This window comes from Eptesicus fuscus, chromosome 15, assembly GCF_027574615.1.
Source record: "Eptesicus fuscus isolate TK198812 chromosome 15, DD_ASM_mEF_20220401, whole genome shotgun sequence".
Taxonomy (NCBI): domain Eukaryota; kingdom Metazoa; phylum Chordata; class Mammalia; order Chiroptera; family Vespertilionidae; genus Eptesicus; species Eptesicus fuscus.
In genome coordinates, this window is record NC_072487.1 from 4,453,314 (window position 1) to 4,475,887 (window position 22,574).

At 50.9% G+C, this 22,574-nt stretch overlaps 1 protein-coding gene across 1 annotated transcript; it reads left to right on the forward strand.

Moving 5' to 3' along the window:
* The first annotated feature begins 14,617 nt into the window (after positions 1 to 14,617).
* On the forward strand, positions 14,618 to 21,026 carry LOC129151723 (NUT family member 2G-like). The gene is made up of 7 exons (XM_054727616.1): positions 14,618 to 14,633; positions 16,615 to 17,332; positions 17,681 to 17,809; positions 18,271 to 18,410; positions 18,869 to 19,113; positions 19,498 to 19,614; positions 20,139 to 21,026. Exons 1-7 carry the CDS (start codon positions 14,618 to 14,620, stop codon positions 21,024 to 21,026), a joined length of 2,253 nt encoding a protein of 750 aa, XP_054583591.1.
* Positions 21,027 to 22,574: the final 1,548 nt, after the last annotated feature.

The following is a 22,574-nucleotide window of genomic DNA, read 5'->3' on the forward strand; positions in this document are numbered from 1 at the left end:
AACTTACTAGGTTTCGGTTACAGTCCACAGCTGGTCATCTTCACCTTCTGTGTCTCCACCAGTGGCAGGTACCCACCTACACAGGGGTCTGGCCATCACAGAAGCAGGACCCTTCTGGCAAACAGCTACCCTTTTTCATTAACTGTGGTTTGGGCTCCAAAACATAAACAATGCTGGCTGGCTGGCCCTGTTGGGTATGGATGCCCAAATCTCCCTAATCCCAGGAAGCACTCTTGCTTTAAACGGACCCCTCAAGGAGCAGTGAGGCTTGGGGTGAGAATTGATGATGGGTAATTACCAACTTAATGATTAAAATTGGCCCAGTTTTGCTAAAAGATGCTTCTGTCCTTGTTTCCCTGAGACTTTTCACATGATTTGAATGCAGGTAACCTCAGGGAATAAGCCTAAGGTGTTTACACTATTGGTGGGTGCCAACTAGTGGGAACGGGTTAACCTTTTCCTACCAGTACGGGTGGTAAATCTGTCACAGGACTGGCTAACGCAAGGCACTGAAGGATTAGGGCCTGTCGCAGATGATTTTGGTAAGAAGGCGTATTGATTCCACTATCTCACTTTTTGGTTTCCTGGTGTGACTTGTGCTTAAAGCCACTACTATGAGGGGAAGCTAGCTACAGACACAGAAAGTTAAACAAGGTGTTCTCTTCATTAGAGCATCTCTACCAGATATCATTACCTTAATGATGACATTCATAACAACATAGGTAAATGGTTTGGAGCTATAAACTTGGCTAACATGATCTATTCAGTAAAAATTTTTCGGGAGAGTCCACCACAGTTTGCCTTCACCTTTGAGGCTCAACAGTACACCTTTACCTGATCACCTTTTGAGTACTTAAACAGCCCTGCAATACAGAAGGGATTTTCAGCAGGGACCTGGCTTCCGACTCCAAAATTCCACCAGAAATTCAGCTTTCGCATTAGTCCTCATTGGACTAACACTCTCACAGGCCATTTACAGCATGAGTGAACACCTCACTGAGAGGGGATGGTACAAGGCCCCTTCCAATCTGTTAAAATGTTGGGTTATATTTGCAATTCAGAAGGGTGAATTATTCCCAATCCGGTAAAAGACAAACTCTTAGCACCCTAACTTCTCACATCAGTAAAGGGATCCAACCAACATTTGGTGGGATGTTTGGATTCTGGCACTAATACATTCCTTCCTCTAGTATTTGCTGGCTCCTTTCTATCTGTCACTTTTCCTCTTTTCAGTTATCAAAACTGAAACCCACTAAGCCAATTACCTTATGGTTCCTATTATGTCCTGAGTAATGGTAAAGCTCCCTATAGAATTGGGTCAACAACAGAGGCCTCCTTGTTAAAATGGAAATGGTATCTACAATATTTAGTTAAATTCAGCCCTACTGGAGTGTCACACTCCATGAGCAAATAGGCACATACACTGCCACCCGGTTGGAAGAAGGATGGCTAGCACTTTCAAAATAAGAAAAACCAATGGTCTTTCTTTACCAGTGAAGTGAGCAGGGGATAGAATGGAGTCAGTCAATGGAGAATTGCAGCCCATGACCCCTATTCAAATACTCCAGTTTCCATATATGCATTACTCTAAGCAATCGAGCATGCCCTTAGCAAACATTCTCCTAAGGTTCACATTTTCACAGACATGTTCCTGGTTGGTGGCTAATGGGCTAACTACTTGATTGAAACTTTGGTAAAATCAGGGCTAGAAATTACAAGGCCAAGACATTTGGAATAAAGAGATATGGGGGAAAACTAATCAGATTGGTTCCCATTTTACCCATCTGGGTGCATCATATATTTTAGTTCCTACAAAGCAAGACATGGAAGAGGCATGATACAACATCAAAGCTGATAAACTAATCAGATTGGCTCCCATTTTACCCATCTGGGTGCATCATATATTTTAGCTCCTACAAAGCAAGACATGGAAGAGGCATGATACAACATCAAAGCTGATAAACTAACCAATCCACCCAAGCAGGTAAGTCTTCTGAAGAAGGTAGAGTCCCAGAGCTGTGTCACCTTCTACCAACAGGCACATGGGAAATCTGGGCATCATGGGGTGACAAAAATAGATTGTTAATAAAGGAGCTGACCAACAGAGAGACATTTGCACAAAGCCATTAGGGACTGGTCCACATGCCAGAAATCTAGATGTTGGGCCTATCATATGGGAGAAGAAATTTGCAGAGAAGGGCCACATTGGAACCTGCAAATCAACTTCATTGTGCCTCTTAGCAGCAGCAGGAACAACTGAATTTGCCTTAACAATGGTAGTTACCTACACAGGCCTTCTACTGACTTACCCATGCAAGGCACCTACCTCTACTGTCATTGAAGGGTGAACAAAACAGCTTTCACAGCCTTTGAGAGTAAGATCAAAGCTCCCGTGTTACCGCAAAGCAAATACAAAAATGGGCTCTATAAAATAATATTACAAAATAAATCATCAGGTATCACAGGAATACATTAATGGGCTTTTAAAATAGGCCCTATTGAAAGAATATAGAAGACAATGTTCCCCCAAGTGGTCAAAATGCTACCCACTGTCCTGATCATGCAGCTCATTAAATCCACACTCCCTGATCCAACCGATGGCATAATTACACCATATTTAATTTTGCAACAACTGAGAGACTGCCAATAGACATACTACAACCTCTTCTGACCACACCAAATACAACAGAATGAGCAGCTTTTGTGGACATGGTAGCCCTGACATTGCATCCACTCGGTGCCCTCACCATTCCATTCTCCCTCTCAGGAAATCCAGAGCCTGCCACTTCCCCATCCATCCTGATAAGGACTTGAGGTGGACCACCGGCTTGGGGCCATCCTCAGCCTGAGTCGGCTCACTGTCAGTGGGAGCCAAGCAAACCACCACCACAACTGGGAGAGGCCACCCACATACTTTGTGGGACCAACATGGACCTGTTCCTGACACCCGGGAAGTGGCACTAATCACCATCATACTGGGTAACAGCATTTGGGTGGTTCTCAGGGAACAATCAGCTCACCTACCCCTGGTTGCAGGTGACTTCTGACCTCTGACTTTAACTCCTACTCTGCTGCTGTGCCACTTCCTTACCTGAGAAGTTTCTACTCACACCCACTCCATGTCCACATTACAGAAGGCACACCACAGAGAGACGCACAATACAGGCCAGACTGGGGACAATGGGGACTATTCCTTTGGCTCTTCGGGTTGGTCAATCAGCACTGAAGTTAACACTCCTATTTCTGCCACTTCGGACAGCACCCTTTCTGACTAAGCCAGACTCTACATACCACCTGTGACTCACAGGCCCTTTCTAAGCCCTTAGGCCAACTTTTACTTCAAATCAGATGAAACCCTGATTTGAAGTGCCATTAAACAGAGCAATGGGATACTACCTATCAAGTCTCATATAAGAAGTATCTAGAGATAGTGTGTACCCAATATCACAACCAGGATGCTCATTATTGGTGCAAGCAGATGAAAAACAGTAATTCAGAGAGAATGCCAACAACCCTTATGGGAATACAGAAATAACATTATGTCTCCCACTAATCCCTGAGATGATAAATGTAACCCCTGCCAACAATGTATGCTTTTAAAACTCTTGGCCTCTCTATTCATTACAATGATCTCTCTCCCTCTAGTGTGAGCCTCATTCATAGAGGCAGATATTGTGTTAACAAAGTGGCCAATGGCACATTACCATGGGCCACCTCACTGGATGCTAATCAACATATACAAGGAAGGCAATGTATACAACATACTATTACCTGGACTTAGGCATCTCTAAGAAATTAGAGATTTAAAAAATTCACATATAAGTGCACCCATGTAGTTCAAACTCGTGTTGTTCAAGGGTCAACTGTATATACATATTTCAAATCATTGTGTTGTGCACTAAAACTAATACAATGTTACATGTCAATTCTATCTCAACTTGAAAAAAATCTATATATCTCACTTTACAGAAGATAGAAACAATAATGAAAAGACCAGTAGTGAAATTATCCTGGGAGGAAATTTATTGGTGTAGTCATCACCTCCCAAGGGGCCATTTCTGAGGCTTTGAAAGCTGTATAAATGAGTTCCCTACTAGAAAAGTCTCCCCTAGTATGGAGACAATGGAGCAATGCACAGTGAAACATAGCAACATTATAATAAACAGGAACAGAAATGGGCCAAATGTAAAGTATAATTTATGTCCATTTTTTAAACAACTTGACTTCCTTCAAGGATCTGGTGTGTGAGGGCCTTGAACTTCAGGGTCTAATTTGATGCATGGCTAAATTAACTTATTTTTTTTCAAACCGCCTGAAGTCCTTGTGAAACCTATCCCATGCCCATCGGAACACACTGATGTTACTTACTTTTGACAGTTGGAAGGAAATTCAATCACTAAGACACACCAATCTGAGTAAGAAGGAACATACAAATGCCTACAAAGCCAAACCTACGTATAGCCTTAGCCACAATAATCATCTGCATGCTGGGCTTGATTCCAACAACCCGATTTTAGCACACATAGCATTAAACCTCTCCCCCTGGCCAAATTCGCCCATAAATCTCACTCATCAAGACAAGCCTATTCCCCTCACCATTGACATCCAACAAGACCATCGACAATCCAACGAGTTTATGTGAGGCTTGTCACACAAATGTATGGGCAATGGTGGAGTGAGAACATAACCTATTTAGTTGACCCAGGTACTGAGTGTGCGGTAGAGAGCATCCAAGCCTGTTGGACTGTAACATGGTATACTCCATTCCCGCCACTTGGAATTGTACTGAAGCCACACAAATTTTCTTTTCCTGGGGACAGAGTGTACAGGCAACAGAAGGAGCCTGGTAGACCTGAAAGAGAATCAAATTGCCTTCACTATCACAAACTTTCCCCCCAATCAACTCTGCAACATATTTCCTGCACCGGGATTTGGCTCAAAATTCCAGTAGACTTTGTTTCAGCAGTGGACAACCTCTACCCCCCAAACATACTTGTTTCTGCACACCATTCTGCCACAGCTCTCCAGTGCCACAGTGAGCTCTTCCGGTAGTCCTCCTGGTACTAATCCTTCTGGGACCACTTATTCTAGGGACAGGAGGAACAGCCAGTGTGCAAGACACCTCATATAAGCAAAAGAAACACAGATGACGGTACCCAAGGAATTATCCACAGAAATTCCAAAAATGGTCCAGGAACTGGAACTGGGGTGAATCCCAGTGTACTTTAGGGACCATGGTGTTACATAACTGTATAGCCCTAGATTACTTATTAGCTGTGAAATGGGGGTGGGGGAGTTATATGCACTTACTTACACATATTGTTGCATGTGGCTCAATAACACTCCCCAAGTTTTACAGATAGATAGAGACTGTTGTGAAAGGGGCCATACTGTCAATGTCTACTGACTAAATAGATTGACTAAATCAAAATCTTCTCATTTTCTGATCTATTTTCCTGGCTTTCCTCCTCTAAGTGGGCCAACTGGCTACAGATGGGATTTGAAATTCTACTTTGTGTCCTTGTAGAATTTAGGGTCTTTAGAATGCTTTATCACTGTCTCCAAACACAAGCATTACAAAATAACACACAGATTATAAAACAACATGGAGCCGGGGGGACAGATCTCTGTAGAAACAAGCCAAAGATGCTCCTGTATGTTGTATGTCCCTGTGTATTGATCCTTATGCTGCTTCCTTCCTCACAACAGTCTGAAACCTCTAGCTCAAAGCCTGTTGGTACCTGTTAGGCACATTCTCTACCTTTCCCCTGTGCTCCATGATGCCCTACATGGGTCTCTCGCCCTCCTGGCAGTTTTCCTATTATTCTCATTACAGGTTTCACAAGACATGATTAACGGCTTTTAGTTTCCAGTAAACTGCCTCACCCCGTTTTCAGCAGACTGCCTACTGAACTCCCATCTGCACCTGGCCCGACCAATTACTCTGACCTACACAAGAGACATAAATATCCCGTCCCCCTACTCCTGCCCACTGACACCATTTTGGGGCTCAGCCCATCTGGTTTCCAGAATTATAATAAATTTGTAATTCTTTACTACTTTCAGCCTCATATGTTACTCCTTCAGTGACCCTAACATTGGCGCATCCCCTCATAAAGCCCAGTTGTCCTGAACCACAGTCACCTACCTCGGTTTCACCCCACAAAGCTAAGCTGTTACCTTAGACTGTAAATATCTTAACTTCTCCATGACTGTCCCCTCCTCCAGACAAGAAATGCTCTTTCTCGGTCTTTCTGGGTACTTTCGCCTCTGGGTTCCCAACATTAGTTGTCTCGCAAAGCCTCTCTATGACGTGGCAAAGGGTCCTCTCACTGAGCCTTTGGATCCTAAAGCCAGCATTCTCACCTCTTTAATGCTCTGAAAACTGCTCTCACCTCGGCGCCCAGCTTAACACTTCTCAACCATCCAAGCCCTTCATCGGATGAAAGGAAGGGCATCTCAGTTGGCCTCCTGGGCCAGAATTCGGGGCCATGCATCAAGTTTGTTGCCTATTTTTCTGAACAGTTAGACCTCACTGTAAGGGACTGGCCTGCCTGCCTCCGGGCTCTAGGAGCGGTGACCCTTCTGGCCCAGGAAAGATAGAAACTTACCTTCTCCCAGCCAATGATGGTCCATTTCCCACATGCACTCTCAGAACTTATCTCTTTTTCCCCCCTCCAGACTCCAGGCCCTTCACCTCACCCTCATAGAAGCTCCCCATATCACCTTATGCCGCAGCACCTCCCTAAACCCGGCTACTTTACTCCCACTTCCACCTTCTGATGACAATGAACAATGCTCATGCCCAGATCTCCTAAATTTTAGCAGCCGTATTTCCCACACATCAGCAATATACCTCTCCCCCAGGTGGCAGACACCTGATTCATAGATGGCAGTGCCAGTACACACAACAGTCGATGCGTGGCGTTATGCAGTTGGCTCCAATACCCACGCTATAGAATCAGGGGCTCTGCCCTGCCCCCCAGCACCATCTCGGAGAAGGCAGAACTTATAACCTTTACTTGAGCATTAACTCTAGCAACTGGGCAGACTATCAACATCTAGAATCTAGAAACAGTCTGAGGAGCGGGGTTTCCTCACAACCAGAGAGTCCCCGATCACCAACGCCAACCTCATTCTTAAGCTCCTTCAGGCCACAAGATTCCCTAAAGTGGCAGCAGTAATCCAGTGCAAGGAGCATCAATCTGATACAGAACTCACTGCCCTAGGGAACAACAAGGCAGAGACAGGAAGGCAAGAATGGCAACCACATACCAATGTGTAGAATCCCAGCTCTTAGCTATCCCCGCTTTACACTCCTCTTACAACCACTGAAGAAAAACTCACACAGGCAGGAGCTGTTTGGGAAGGGTCCTGGCTCACCATCGCAGGAAAACTGATCCTCCCACAACAACAGACAGCCCAAATCCTAACCCCAATACACAACTCCCTCCATGTAGGATGTAGGCCCCTCCTTAAATTCCTTCAACCCCTGATCATTAGTCACCAGATGGCCACACACCCCAAGAACATAATCAGTCAATGTTCTACTTGCTTTCAGACCTCTCCCCAGAGTTCCCTCAAAATGCCCCCATCTTTTTCCACTCACCAAGCCAAAGGACAGATACCTGGTCAAGACTGGCAGGTTGACTTCACACACATGCCCCCTGTAAGGCGTTTCAAATACCTACTAACCTTTGCAAACACTTTCTCTGGTTGGGTAGAGGCCTTTCCCGCCACTTCAGAAAAGGCCACCGAGGCAGTTAAGGCCCTTGCTGAACATCTCGTTTTTCACTTTGGCCTGCCCACCTCCCTACAGCTGGATCCTGGTCCAGCCTTCATATCTAAAGTCACCCAAGGGGTTGCTACTGCCCTTCAGATCCATTGGAACCTACACATCCCTTACCATCCTCAATCCTCTGGCAAGGTTGGGAAAATGAACTCAATCCTGAAACAACACCTCACTAAACTAAGTCTTGAGGTCCAAGAAACCTGGATCACCCTGCTCCCCTTAGCCCTAATTCACATTCGATCCCCCACATTCCTTAGCCCTTTGGAACTTTCGTAAGGCAGACCCTTCCTACATGGAAACTTTCCAACAGCCTCTAGCCCTTTGGGAGATTATCTCCCCACCCTCAACCTCCTTTGGCAGTATGCCAACACAGTTCTCCCCAGGCCTACCCCTGACTCTACCCTTAATCCTCCACTAGAGCCGGGAGATTGAGTATTCCTCCAGGCATTCTACAGCATGGGAATGCTGAAGCCCAAGTGGACAGGCCCACACCAGGTACTCCTGACCACACCAACAGGGATATGCATCCTGGATCCACTCCTCCAAGTTGAAGTGAGCCCCTGCACCCCAGGCTCCAAGCAGCTTGTATCAGAGCAACTCACCTCAAACTTACAAAAATACTTCAGGAACGGTAAGCCCCAGACCTTTACCCTAATCCCCTATGAGCCAGGCCTCCCCCATCACCCCTCACTATTCTGTTTGTACTGCTCTCTCTCGGGCCCCCACCCCAGCCAGCCCCTTCCCTACCCAATGACATACCACAGAACAATTCTGTGATCTTATCTTATCCTTACTCAAAGAAGTCCCTTCTCTTTGTCCCAGTGCTGAAACACAGTTACAGACTTTCTTGTGGGATTGTTATCTTCAGGGAGATTTCATAGACTTTTCTTGGGACCAAATAACCTGCTGGCTAGAAGTGAACTCAGGATTAACTCAACTAGAATTTAGTCTCATGATAGACCAGGAGGCTCTTACTCACCATTTATTACTCAGGATCTCCCTTGTCATTTTTGATTTTTTAATGCGCCTTTGCCTTATGCCATCTGGTTGGAATTATACCCATCGCTGTTAGTCTACAATGACCTCCCCAAGCCTTCTCCTCCTCTTATTGTGTATGCAAGTCTACTCAATCCCTCTTAAAAATCTCCTAAGTCCTCATTATCTCTTTTGAACCCTCAACCTAATATACCATCTCTTCAATACCACCAACCCCACTCTCATACAAGACTGCTGTCTGTGTCTTCCCCTCTTATCAACTAGCTAGATGGCAGCCCCAACCTCCATACACGCATGGGCCAACTCCAGTCTCTCCGTCCTCTGTAAGATACATGGAGAGCCCTGTTTCAACTCATGTGCCTTGATGAACTTTATAACTTACAAATCAGAAATGACAAGAGGAACATTCACAGGCAGAGCCATTCAGTTACTCCAGTCATATTTAAACATAACCAAACACTCACCCAACAAAGTCTCCAAAGGACCAGTAATAACCAACACTGTCCCAACATATAGGCACCTCTTTGCATCAACAGAACACTCCATGCAGGAAAGGTTTTAGGACACCTTGATCAACGCTTATGCAACTTTACTCTTGACCTTCAGCCTTCCTCTGACTGGGCTATTTCATTATCCAAACAGCCTCTTTTCTGAGCCTGGCCTACCATCTCAGCGACCTTCCCTTATAGAATCATAATTCTACGCTTTCCTACTATTATTTTCCTTCTAATTTTTGCCTCAATAATTATCCATGCTATTAAAATTGTAAAAAATAGTTGAAAATGATATCAATGAGACAAAAGCAGGATTAAGATAAATACATGTATTTCATGATATCAGAAATATCTCTGCACTAGAAAAGCTTTATTCTTGTCTCAAGGAGAGTTCGAATGGAAATAATGTATGTACTGCATATTAGACCCTCAAGTTATAAAGATATGGGAACACCTGAAAAAACAACAACAATGCCTTATTCCCTCTTTTGATTCTCCTGTAGATGTTCCATTTTTATCTTCAATTGTATAGTCTTTTTTCCTTTTCTGAACTGTCCCAGTGATGTGTTGTCCTGCTTTCTTAGTTTACATGGAGATAACAGAAGGAGATGCAGATGAGTTTTGTATTGAACCTTATCCATAAACTTTTCACTGGCAGTGGCACTGGTCACCAGAAAGGTTGTCGAGGAAAATAGCCAGTTGTCTTGTGAAGCTTTCCCAAAAAAATCTTCAGAGCTGTTTTTTCTTTATCAATCTCCCTAAACCGGATATTTAATGCCTTCTGGAGTTTTTGAATATGGAGCCTAGTCCTCTTTTCCTCTCCAAGGTTGTTCACCAGGGCCTTTCGCAGGTATACAGGGTCTCCTATTTTCATGGTGCCTTTCTTCACTGTGTAGCCCATTCCACCCATGTTCAAACTTTGGCAGAGGAGGTTCAAGACATGAGGAGGAGGCTGCCTGTAAATGCCTCAGTAAAACGATTCTCCTGCAGCTTGGAATGTCAGAACCATGGCACCATGGGAACAGAGACTCATAGAATCTTGGAGCTGAATGGCATCAGAGGTTCACTTAACCCAAATCTTCATATCAACTGATAATAAATTTTTAAGCTTACATATATAGTTAGATTAGAAACAGATGAGCATTTTGATAGATCAGAATGGCCATCAGGGTGCCTGTTGCCTTTTTGTGCTTACACTGAGGTTGAATGGTAAGTCACTTAGGTTGAATGGTAAGTGCCTTTAGGTATCCATAATCAGGTTCAGATTGTTTATGGATAGAGAGAAATAGAAAGTAGATTCAATAATTCAGTTTAGTTTTAGAAGTTATTATTCATTCCTGTATGAATTCACTTCAAGTTGCTAAATACTTGAGATATTATCATTTGTCTAAGTATTGGATTGGACTTAAAGAACTTCCTCATGAAGGATCTATTTTTCAGACAAAGAAAGGAAACAGAAATACACATGTATTTATTCACATGTGCAAAAAACCCTTAAGAAACAGAACAAATGAAAAACAAAAGAGATGATAGAGATGGAAAGGGACAGGGGGCAAGATGCAAGGGTGGGAAAATGGAAATAGGGCAGAAGGCACAGGAAGAGAGACACTTCTTTGAGTATACCCTTTAATTGTATTTACATTTAGAAATACATTAATTTTTCATGTGCTCAAAAATAATTAAAATAAAAAAGATTGGTGGTAACCCTAGGGATTTTGAGAGCCAGGTTCTGTCTGTTGGAGAAAGAAACTACATAAAAAAGGAAAGCTATAATGTACTATGTGGTGCTGGGCTGGAATTGGAGATGTCAGTATGAAATTATGGCTCTGTGAATCAAATGAACTCATAGTTCTAAAAATCATTATGAATTAGTAATTCTATTAATCAGTATGAGTTCATAGTTCTATAAATTGTATAAATTCTTATGAAGAATGGCTCACTATAAACTGTCTTCAAATATGCCTTAGGAATTTTGGGACTTAAGTGACTCTCCCCCATATGGTTTGAGCCCCATTTATACTACTTGGCCACAAAATTCTAGAATGGGCAGATTACAGCTTTTATGAGGTTTAGCTATAACTTTTGGGGTTTAGCTATAACTTTTGCCTAAGCTGTGATTATGTTATTTCTTTTAATCCCATTATGAGCAGAAACATTTTTAATCAGCAGCAGAAAACTTGAATAATGTAGAATGTTCCTAAATAAATAGGAAGACACCTTTTTCAATTGTCTTTGTTTTTATTGAGGTACTAGAGGTCTGGTGCACGGATTTGTGAACTAGTGGGGTCCCTTGGCCTGGCCTGTGCCCTCTCTCAAACCAGGACCCCTCAGGGGATATTGGAGAGCCGGTTTCAGCCTGATACCCACAGGCCAGGCTGAGGGACCCCACCATTGCATGAATCCGTGCACCGGGCCTCTAGTATACATAAAAGATCTTTGGTTAATCTCTTCCCGCCCTCCCCTTTCCCCTTTCCCTCTGAGATTCATCAGTCTGTTCCATGTTTCCAGGCCTGGGCATTGAGTGTCTGCCCCCTGGTGGTCAGTGTGTGTCATAACTACAGGTCAAACAGTTGAACGATTGAACGGTCGCTTAGGCTTTTATATATATAGATAATTGGCATATAACGTTGTATTAGTTTAAATTGTACAACATAATGATTCATTACCTGTATATATTGCAAATGATCACCACAATGTCTAGTTAATATCTGTCCCCATAGATAGGTACAAAAATCTTTTTTTCTTGTGGTAAGAACTGTTAAGATCTACTCCCTTAGCAACTTTCAAATATAAAAATACAGTATTAACTATAATCACCAAGCTGTACATTGCAGCCCATGTCTTAATTTTATAATCGGAAGTTTGTATCTTTTGACCCTCTCCACCCATTTTGTGCACCCTTCCCCCATCCTCTGGCTCTGTCAATCTGTTCTCTGTATCTATGATCTAATATTTGTGTTTTAGAATTTATATATGTCAGATAATATGGTGTATGTCTTTCTCTGTCTGACTTATTTCACTTAGCATAATGCCTTTAAGGCCCATCCAGTTGTCACAGTGGCAGGATTTCTTCCTTTTTTAATGGATGAATAAAATTCCATTGTATTATACATTTTCTTTATTCATCTGTTGATGGACACATGTTTCTATTTCCTGGCTATTGTGAACAATGCAGCAATGAACAAGGGGGTGAAGATATCACTTCAAACCAGTGATTTCATTTCCTTTTATATATACACACATATGGGATTTTTGGATTATATGGTAGTTCTACTTTTAATTTTTTTTTAAAAAAATCTATTTTTATTGATTTCAGAGAGGAAGGTAGGAGAGAAAGAGATAGAAACATCAATGATGAAAGAGAATCATTGATCGGCTGCCTCCTAGCTCTTGTGTTATTCAGAATGCAGGAGACAAAGAATGACCCTGAGAACTTAGTAGCTTACACACCTTATAAGATCCGCCAATCACTGAACCATCCATGCAACAGCTCCGGTATAAACACCACCAGAAGTGAGCGGTGTGGGGGTGAACACAGACCTGGGGCAAACAGCCCACGTGGTGAACAGCGGAGAAGAGGGGGACCCCTGAGGGGTGAGGAGGCCGCGCGCCCCTTACCTCCCTGTTTACCTAACGGACTCCGGAGGCCGCCATGCCAGGCCCCACGCGCAGCCTGGGCGGCAGTTGGGGACCCTCCCTGCCGTTAGCGCATGCGCGCCTAGGGAGCCAACCGCCGCAACGGACGCTGGGAGCAGTTGCAGGACAGAGCCCCGCCCCCAGTCAGCGTGCTCCTGCGTCCTGGCGCGAGGCCCCCTGGGAAGAGGCCCAGGCTGTCCCTGCAGCAGAGGAAGGAGGTGGAGGGAGGGGGCCCCTGGGAAGCCTCCTGCAGGTCCTCCTCCTCAGAACCTCCCAGCGCGTGTGCAGGGAGCACTTGGGTTTTAAAGCTGCAAACGTGCAGGCCATGCACTTAGCTGCCCCTGGACAGAGGTTGGGAGAGGCGGGCCTGAAGCACTTTCCTCGGAGGGGCCATGCCTCCATGCCCTTGGACTGCATTTCCGTGGTTTCTGAAGAGCAGTCCTTCCTCCTAGAAGTCTGGGCGTTCCATCGCACAATTCTGGCCAAGAATTTTAGACCTCGGACACACCCTAAGAGACACTTGCCCCTGACCCCGTTCCTCCTGTATTTATTTATTACGTGGAGGCTGTTCAATAAATGTTGCTTCACAGATGTTTCCGTTGCAAGGTGGTTGTTCAAACATTGATCAAAACGTGACTGTCTGAGCCAGGCTCCATTCACAGGGCAGGTAGCATGGGAACAATGTCACCCTGCCCACCCTCCATTTTTTTTTAAATTATATTGCAGAATTTCACTTGTCAATAAAACATATATATAGTAGCAGAATCAACATACTGACTTGAGTTTGTCATACTTTCCAAAGAAACTGAAATTATACCATCATCTTTCCGGTCATTTGCAAGAGGGGAAAGAGGCAGGAGAAAGACTCCACTACATTTTCCATTTTGCACAATTTGTGAACTATGCAAAGGCATTACTTGTTTAAAACATTACATTAAAATCACTCAAAGGGTAAAAAGTTAGACATTGAACCCAATACTCTGAGAAACAAAATGTGGTGATTTCTGGCCTTGCCCTGTAGGCTGCAGGGCCTTGCCCTGATGGACTGGAGCAAAGGGGATGGTTTGTAAGGCTGGGCCGGCTGCATCTGCAGGGCTCCCAGCACTGGGCGGGACTTGGGGCCACAGGACTGCTTCCTAAGGAATGAGGTGCACACAGCCACCGAGCATGCCGCCTTGGCTGGGTCAATCCTAATTTCAAACACTGGGATCCATGAGCCATAAGTTCCCATTATTTCTTCAGGCCGCATGTTCTGAATTTTGTTCAGGAAGTGTAGCCTGCGTTGAAGTAAACCAAGACCAGATAGGAAGCAGGCTGAGGGATCCAGAACTAGGGTGATGGATCAAGAACGGAGATAAAGGGCACATCAATGACTGGGTGCCTACAACTTACCTTGGAGAAGGTCATTACTGCTAGTGTGTCTTTAAATTTGTGACTTTAAATTTGAAAGGAACTGCTGGTTCTTGCCTACCTATCAGAGCCCTCCATGGAATGCCCCCCACCCAACCCCAGCCCAGGTCCTCTGCCCCTCCCCCGCTGCAGAATGTCTGGAGTCCTACATTCTACCGTTCAAATCCAAACCTTCCCTCCACTGGATGCTGAGCAGCTGTTGGAGCAGGTCACTCTCTGGATCCTCGACTTGACTTTTCTCGTTGTGGAGGCTACTAGGCAGCGGTGGTCAGTGAATGAGCCTGCGGGGATGGCTTCAGTAGGAGGTAAGCCTATAGATTGGAGGGGGGATGGTTTAAACACTGAGCTGTCCCTCAAAACTTGGGATTGAAATGTGACACTGGGGAAACTCGGTTTGAGTGAAGTAGGGGGGTGAGAGCACTGGACCTCCAAGGACCTGTCCCCCGGGGCGGCTGGGAGCCAGTGGGAACCTGTGACGGCACTGGCCAGGAGGGCTCCTCAGAGGGGGGTCAGGGTGGCTCAGGGACATGCCTGGGTGTGGAGAAAGGACGGCAGCAGGCACGTGGGCTCTTCCCAGAGGGGAGACGAGCCGCTTCCACGTGTGTGGGGGGAGTAGTGGGCGATGTCGTGGGGGTGGCACAGGGTGGTCACGGGAAAGCCCAGTCCTGTGGGCTGTTCTTCGGGCACCTGGAGCTGGCCCCGCAGCATCTTTCTAAGGGATTGAGCTGAGTGCACTAGAGCGAAGGGGGGTAGTGGGAGGGTGGTCTTAGCCAGAAAGCTGTCCAGTGGGGCTGTGTGTGGCCACGTCCACAATGAAATGTCCTCCCGAGGCTGGGCTGGAAGGTCCTCTGCCTGCTGCAGCCCAGAGCTTCTCCCCTGCTGCCAGCCCAGAGCTCACTGCTCCTCAGCCCAGGGAGCTGCTTGTTGGCTTGGGATCCACACGGGCAGGGCGGCCCGGAAACTTCCACCGAGATCTGGCCCGGTTCCCTGAGCTGTCCCGAATTGTTGCCCCCGTGCCACCCAGGTCTTCAGACCGACTCCCTCTTGTCCTGCATCTCATGGCGCACCCTCTGCCCCGCCCTTTACCTTTGAGATGAGGGTTTTGCTGAGAGTCCACGTCCCTGCTTCAGGGACAGAAAACAGACGTGGAGCGTGGGTGGTGTTCCGTGGAACGTGTGCGAAGGCGGGTTCCTTTTTAAGGGGGAGGGAGCACAGGGGCAGGAAGACCACGGTCGGTGTCAGTAGTAAACGGCCAAGGCCGCCTGTCCTGGGTGATGAGGGGCGCGGTGTGCAGCGTGCTCTCCTGGACGAGGTCTGCTCCAGCTCCTCTGAGCGGGGATGTGTTCAGACAACTGTGTCCCACTGTCACCGCTCACACCTGCTTCCTACTGTGCCTTCACTTCCCCCTGTTGGGAGCTGGAGGGGGAAGGACCTCACCCAGTCTGCAGTCCCACGACCCTTCTAACAGGACAGCAGCTCTGGAAGTTTCTGGAAACCCCTACCGCCAGCCCCACTTTGCCCCATTCCGTGGCCCTCCTCTAACTCTCTGCAGCCATTGCTGGCTGTGAAATGACAGAGCTCCTGAGGGTGGCCATCAGTCTGAGCGCTGGGGCCGAGTGGCAGGACCGGGCTCGTGTTAAGTGTTCACTGTTGGTTCCGACACACATGTGCATGCTGGGCGGTGTGTTGAAGGGTTAGATCAGGGCTCCTGTGCCTTCTTGTGGAGAGACATTACTCCAGTGTTTCTGTGTTGTTGTGCAAGCCCAGGACAGAAAGGGGGTGATTTGTACTGAGGAAGAGGAAGACTGAGGAGCAGCTGGGGCCTAATATGTTAGACACGGCCTGTTCTCAGAGGCCCTTTGGTGCCTAGAACTCACCTCGGAGATGTAAGTTCCAAGGTCACTACCGCTAGTGGGTCTGCCTAGGGTCGTTGCCCCAGAGCAGATTTCTGCCCAGGGCCATGCCTCTGAGGCTGGCAGGGTCGGTGCCGGGGAATCCTTAGGGAGGCTCTCAGGGTCAGCGCTGGCTGGGCTGTTGCTTCTCGCAGACAGTGGTCAGGGAGCCTTGGTGAACGGGGAGCAAGCTCTCCAGTGGAATAATTCCCAACTGGAGGTCAGAGTGTGACAATGACCTGAGGACATTTGCCACCTCCGCAGTTTGCCCATCCAAATGGCCCTCCCTGGTGAGACTCACGGCCCTGGTTCCCCAGCTGCTGAAGGGCCCAGAGCGCCTCAGTGCTGTGTGCTGGTTCCCCTCCTCCATCCCCCCTTTCCTTTGTCTCAACAGCATCTGCAGCGCAGGGAGCGGATGTGAGCCTGAAGCCCGGTGCCTCCATGACTCCTTTCATGGCCCAGCCCTGTCCCCCGCCCTCTTCTGGCCCCGCACACCGGCCCCCTGGGGAGCAGCACCTGCCGCCCCCCAGGACCCCGTCCTTCCCTCCTGGCCGCCCCCTGGTGCTACCGGCTTGGCCCAGGACACCTCTGGTGGCAGGAGATGCTGGTCAAGGCCCCGTTGGGACTGGGGCTGACAACATCATGGACCAGGTCAGGTCAGAAGGGAGACGACCACAGCCCTCCCAGACTCAGACCATTGTCCTGACTCAGGCCCCCCTCTACGGGAGTGCTCCAGGTGCCGCCTGTGGGGGTGCTGTGTGTCCTGCACCCCTCTTCTTGGAAGCCACTGCTGTGGAGACGATTATGCCCGCCTTGGCTTTTGGGGGCTCCCAGGCCGGCAATGGAGGCTGGTGTCCCAGCCTTCCTCCTCAAGCTCCACCACCAGCTGCCCAGCTGGCCCCCATCGTCCCCCGAGTGGACCCTGGAACACGGCCACACGGGGCTTCCAGGGAGGGTGGCCTGGCCGCCTCCCAATCCAGGGCCTCGCTGGAGGACGCCTCTAACCCCAAGAGTGTGTACGAGGACTTCCGTCGTTGGCAGCGCTTCAAGGCCCTGGCCCGGGGGCACCTTCCCCAGAGTCCTGATTTGGAAGCTCTTTGCTGCTTCCTCATGTGAGTGCACTGGGCAGGGCAGGGGGTACGCCCGGAGCTCTCCCATCACAGAGGAGGTGGGAGGGCCTGCAGGCTGGCTGATCCTGGGACGCTGGCGGGAAGGCCTGAGGGTGGGGTCCCAGCTATGGGTGCGAGTGTGGGGTCACCTCCAGTCCTGGTTCCCGGGCTGGTGTGGATGTGAGGCTGTGACAGCAGCAGCTGGAAGGCGTGTCTTTGCACACAGACGCCTCCTCCCTCACCTGTGGGTGCTCAGTCCTGCCGGGTGGGGGTGGGACTGGCTCCACTGAGCTGGGGTGGCCAGGCGGGTGGAGGCCAGGCTGGACCGTGACTGACCCTGAGGCATTACAGGCCAGCGCTCCGGCCCCTGTCCCGCCTGAAGCCCACCATGACGCTGGAGGAGGGAATAGGGCGGGCCATGCAGGAATGGCAGCGCAAGAGCACCTGTGACCGGAGGGTCTATTTCGAGATGGCAGAAAAGTGAGTCAGGGTCCTGGGTCCCCACACCTGGGGCAGGGGGACTGCCTGCGGGGCAGGGTCCAGCTGTGAGGGCTCATCAGAGAGGAGGGGGGTGGGAGGGTGTCACTCAGTATGGGGTCCCCACAGCCCAGAGGCACTTTGTCCTGGGGGAGTCTCTCCCTGAGCTTCAGAGCGTGGGTGCTCCTGTTCCACCTCCCCGGGAGCTCCCCCTCCTCTGACGCTGACCCGTCCTGGGCGGGACATGAAGGCTCAGGACAGGCTGGGGAGGAGGTGCCCTGCCCAGTGGGCCAGACTCCAGCCAGAGGGGCTGTGCAGCAATGTGCTCAGCCAGCCTCCTGCCTCCCCAGTGTCCGGGCCCTGGCAGCCCCAAGGCCCTTGCTCTCCATCCCTCCATCCGCTGCTGCCTTTGCGGGGCTCCGGGCGGCCTCCTTCTCAGCACAGCCTGTGCCCCTCTCCCCCAGGTTCATGGAGTTTGAGGCGGAGGAGCAGATGCACGTTCAGAAGTTGCAGTTGAAGAAGGGGGCGCAGACCCAGCCTCCTCCTGCCCCACCGAGACCTGATCCTCGGGGGCCCCCAGCCCCAGTGGTGGGCATGCAGCCAGGTAAGCCAGCACGTTCCCACGAGAGCCCATGGTCAAAGGCAATAGGGCCTAGCACAGGCCACTGTACCCCCCACATTGGCCCTTCTCCTCAGGGGGGGGGCTTTGGTCTTGAAGGGAAACAGACCTGGGAGCTGAGCCTCAGCGGCCCTGTGTCCCCATGGGGTCTGGACCGGGTCCACCCTCTCATCCCCTCGCCCTGCTCCCTCTCAAGGCCCCACATGAAGTCTGCTGAGAAGCGGGCTGGCTGCGGGGCCCCTTGGAGAGTCTGTGGCTCCACACATCCTCACAACTGACTCTCTTGGGTGCTCCCCTCTGGCCTCCCCTCACACAGTCACAAGGCGTCAGTGGCCCCTACCCAGCCGCACCCCTATTAATGCCCCAACACTGCCCTCAGCATTGCATGCCCTGGAGGTGGGAGCTTTATCCCCTCACGCTCCTCCTCTTCCCTCTCTGCCCAGCGCCCACCCCCAGGAAGGCTGTACCCAGCGCCCAGTGCGCCCACACACCCCAGCCGCCCTGGGAGACGGAGTCACGCGATGGGATCCCCCCTGAGGCCGAGCAAGAGGACATGGACATCACGGAGGAGCTGCCCATGGGGGCGCCCGGTGGAGGATGGGAAGATGAAGTGAAGGAGTGGCTGCAGGATGAGGGTCTCCTGAGCTACCTGGACCAGCTGTGCTCCCAGGAAGACTTTGTCACCCAGGTGGGCTGGCTCACAGCTCGGGGCCTACAAGGTCCCAGAGGGTGGTGCTGCTGCACCCAGACCCGGGTTCCCCCAGGCTGATGGGATTGGGCTCTGCTCTTTGCTGCTGAGCTGGGCGCGTGAGAGTGTGTGTTTGTGTGTGTGTGTGTGTGTGTGTGTGTGTGCATGTATGTGTTTCTGTGTGCATGTGTGTGTGTGTATGTGTGTATGTGTGTGTTGTGTGTGTGTGTGTGTGTGTGTGCACCTGTTGACCGTGATGCAGTGAAACACCCACCTGTGCAGGAGGACGGGGTGGGTCTTGGTTTTCCCACTTGTCCTCCAGGCCCCGCTGACTCCCAGTTCACTCCCTGCCAAGGGGCTCACGGCCGCTTCCTTCTGTCCCAGGTGGAGGAGGTCATTGACCCCCAGTTCCTGAAGCAAATGAATTCCCCAGACGCACAGCAGGACCCCTTGGCCCTGGCTGAGGAGTTGGAGCAGGAAGAAGGGCTCACTGCTGCCCAGGTGAGCCAGGGGAGGGTGGGACCTTAGGGAGATGGGAGGGGGACCCCAAGTGAGCCATAGGACCAGGGACCCCAGGGGAGTTAGAGGAGGGACTGGCCCTAGTGAGTCAGGGAGGAAGGAATCCAGGTAGGTCAGGGGGGCTGGGGAGGAGGGGCCTCAGGGAGCCAGGGGAGGGAGCACCCGGGTAAACCAGGGCAGGGAGCAACCTGGAACAGGGCGCACATGCCTGTGTCCACGCCACCCCTGCCTGCAGGCAGCGCATGCCAAGGGGCCAGCCCTGGGTGGGAGCAGCGCGGGACAAGAAGGAGAGGACAACAGAGAGGAGGAGGGGATGGGAGCCCAGAAGGGCAGGGGCACAAAGCTGGGAATATGGCACAGGGGACGGAGCAGGGCCTCATGACTGTCGTGGATTCGAGTCACGGTGTCCCCTCCTCCCTCCTCCCCCCAGTGCCACTGTCCCATCACCCACCTCCTCCTCCTCTCACACGTGTGCAGTGCCAGTCACTGTCCCCTTCTTCCTCCAGCTGGCAGAGGAGCGACTCCTGGCCTCCGAGGAGGGCGGCGTGCAGGCACCCCCGAGTCACGGTGCTCCCCTGTGGGACTCCAGTCCTTCTGAGTCTGCGAGCAGCCCAGAGGCCCGGAGGCGTGAGCATGGCCCCCAGCTGGGGGTCAGTGACACAGCCTGCCCGCCAGAGACTGGCTTCCAGGACCGGCAGAGGCGCGGCCCAGCACACGCCCCCCGCTCCAGGCCCCCGGCTGCTGCTGTCTCTTCGGGGCGTGAGGAGCACCCACCGCTCCGGGCTCGGTGCCCCCCCGCTGCTCCCCAGGGCCACGGGCCTGCTGACTGTGCACGGGGACCCAGGGGCGCCTGCGTCCCCAGAGAGGCCTCTCTGGTCAGGGAGCCGCTCGGGCCAGCGGACAGGCCCCGTGAGGCCGAGGAGGACCTCGCCAGCCTGGCCTTCCTCTGGGCCTCTCCCGGCCGCCTGCTGCCCTGCGCGCTCTCTCTGAGTCCTGTCCCTGCCTCGGGCCTGGCCCGCCCTGGAGGTCGGGGGACCCGGGGCGCTGCCCGGTCCCTGCAGAGACCAGGCCTCAGCCGCGCTCCCCCTGCAGCTGGCCAGTCTGGGAAGCGCGCTCTGGGGGGAGACCCCGCCCATGCGGAGAAGACCCCCCGCCCAGGGGCCGAGCTCGGGGTCTGGGGGAGGCCAGCACTGGCTCCAGGGCTGGTTCCCTCCTCACAGCCTCACAAGAGAAAGTGTGACCCGTCTGACCCAGGGAGCTGGAGGAAGCGGCACTGCAGCCAGTATGCAGCAGAGGGGTGTGCCCCCCACTGCCAGCGCCCCGAGGGGCCCAGACTCCATGGGACCTGGCTGTCCCCCAGAGGAGCCAAGGGCTCCTTCTCATCGCAGGGCTGATCCTGCTGTTCCACTGACATGGGAGGATGGGAGGCAGGGAGGGAGGGCAGGAGTGTTATGGCGGGGGTGGGCCTGGGTGGGGTAGAAGGGAGGGCAGGACCCTTAGGGAGGGGGTGGGCCTGGGGTGGGGTAGGAGGGAGGGCAGGACCCTTAGGGTGGGGGTGGGCCTGGGGTGGGGTAGGAGGGAGGGCAGGACCCTTAGGGTGGGGGTGGGCCTGGGGTGGGGTAGGAGGGAGGGCAGGACTGTTATGGTGGGGGTGGGCCTGGGTGGGGTAGGAGGGAGGGCAGGACCCTTAGGGAGGGGGTGGGCCTGGGGTGGGGTAGGAGGGAGGGCAGGACCGTTAGGGAGGGGGTGGGCCTGGGGTGGGGTAGGAGGGAGGGCAGGACCCTTAGGGAGGGGGTGGGCCTGGGGTGGGGGTAGGAGCGTGGGCAGGACTGTTATGGAGGGTTCGGTTAGGGTGGGGGTAGGAGTAGCACCTTTGGGGCATTGTGGGCCTGTTATGAATAAAGATAATTTTGTTTGAAAATGCTCTGGGGCTGCTGTGTCCATACTCGGGTCTGCGCTGCTCCTTAGAGAGGGGACCTCAGAGGAAGGGAGGAGCGGGAGGTCCTGGGCGCTCTGCATCCACAGGGGACCCTCAGTCCCTCCTTCCCAACTGACAGGGACCTCTTCCCACTGCTCCTGGGAGCACACAGCTCTCTAATCCCCAGGGACCCCTCCCATCATCTGCTGACTGTGGCCTGGTCCAAGAGGATAAGGCTGGGCCTCAGGGGCAGGCTGTCTCCTCTGGGCCTCCTGCAGGAGGAGCATGCTCTCTCTCAATGGGTAATTGAAAGTGGAGGGGGGCCCTAACCGGTTTGGCTCAGTGGATAGAGCGTCGGCCTTCGGACTCAAGGGTCCCAGGTTCGATTCATGTCAAGGGCATGTACCTTGGTTGCGGGCCCATCCCCAGTAGGGAGTGTGCAGGAGGCAGCGGATCGATGTTTCTCTCTCATCGATATTTCTAACTCTCTATCCCTTTCCCTTCCTCTCTGTAAAAAATCAATAAAATATATTAAAAAAAAAAAGAAACTGGAGGGGGTGGGGGGCGAGGTTGGAACAAGTGGGTGACAGGAGAGTAATGGACCAGATGGCTATTTTTAATCCTGCTCACTGACTGAATTCTCTCACAGTGGATAAAGGTATACAGGCCAAATTCTGGGCCAACCCCTGAAATTTAATGCCCAGCAAGTGGCTGGTCATCACCAGTTTAACAGTGGAGAACAGTAGGAAGTAAACCCTCTGGTTTGAGGGTAAATGGACTGAGGGAAATTTGTTAACCTAAAAAGGTCAGCCATGATGACCTTGATGTGTCTTCAAGAAAATACGATGCGATGTAAGGAAGTCTGAATATGAGTAAGTAAATGTCACTGCAAACCTAAGGGAAGCATTGCACTGTGAAAGCAGAAGGTCACCGAGCACCAACCTCTTATTAACTTGGCTCTGGATTTTGGCTCTGCTGCTGGTGGAAGAAGGTACCAACCAGCTGGTACAATGATTTTGAATCA

Coding starts and splice junctions, on each gene's coding strand:
- LOC129151723 (XM_054727616.1), top strand. Junction 17,810..18,270: donor TATTTCGAGATGGCAGAAAA/GTGAGTCAGGGT, acceptor CCTCTCCCCCAG/GTTCATGGAGTTTGAGGCGG. Junction 18,411..18,868: donor AGTGGTGGGCATGCAGCCAG/GTAAGCCAGCAC, acceptor CTCTCTGCCCAG/CGCCCACCCCCAGGAAGGCT.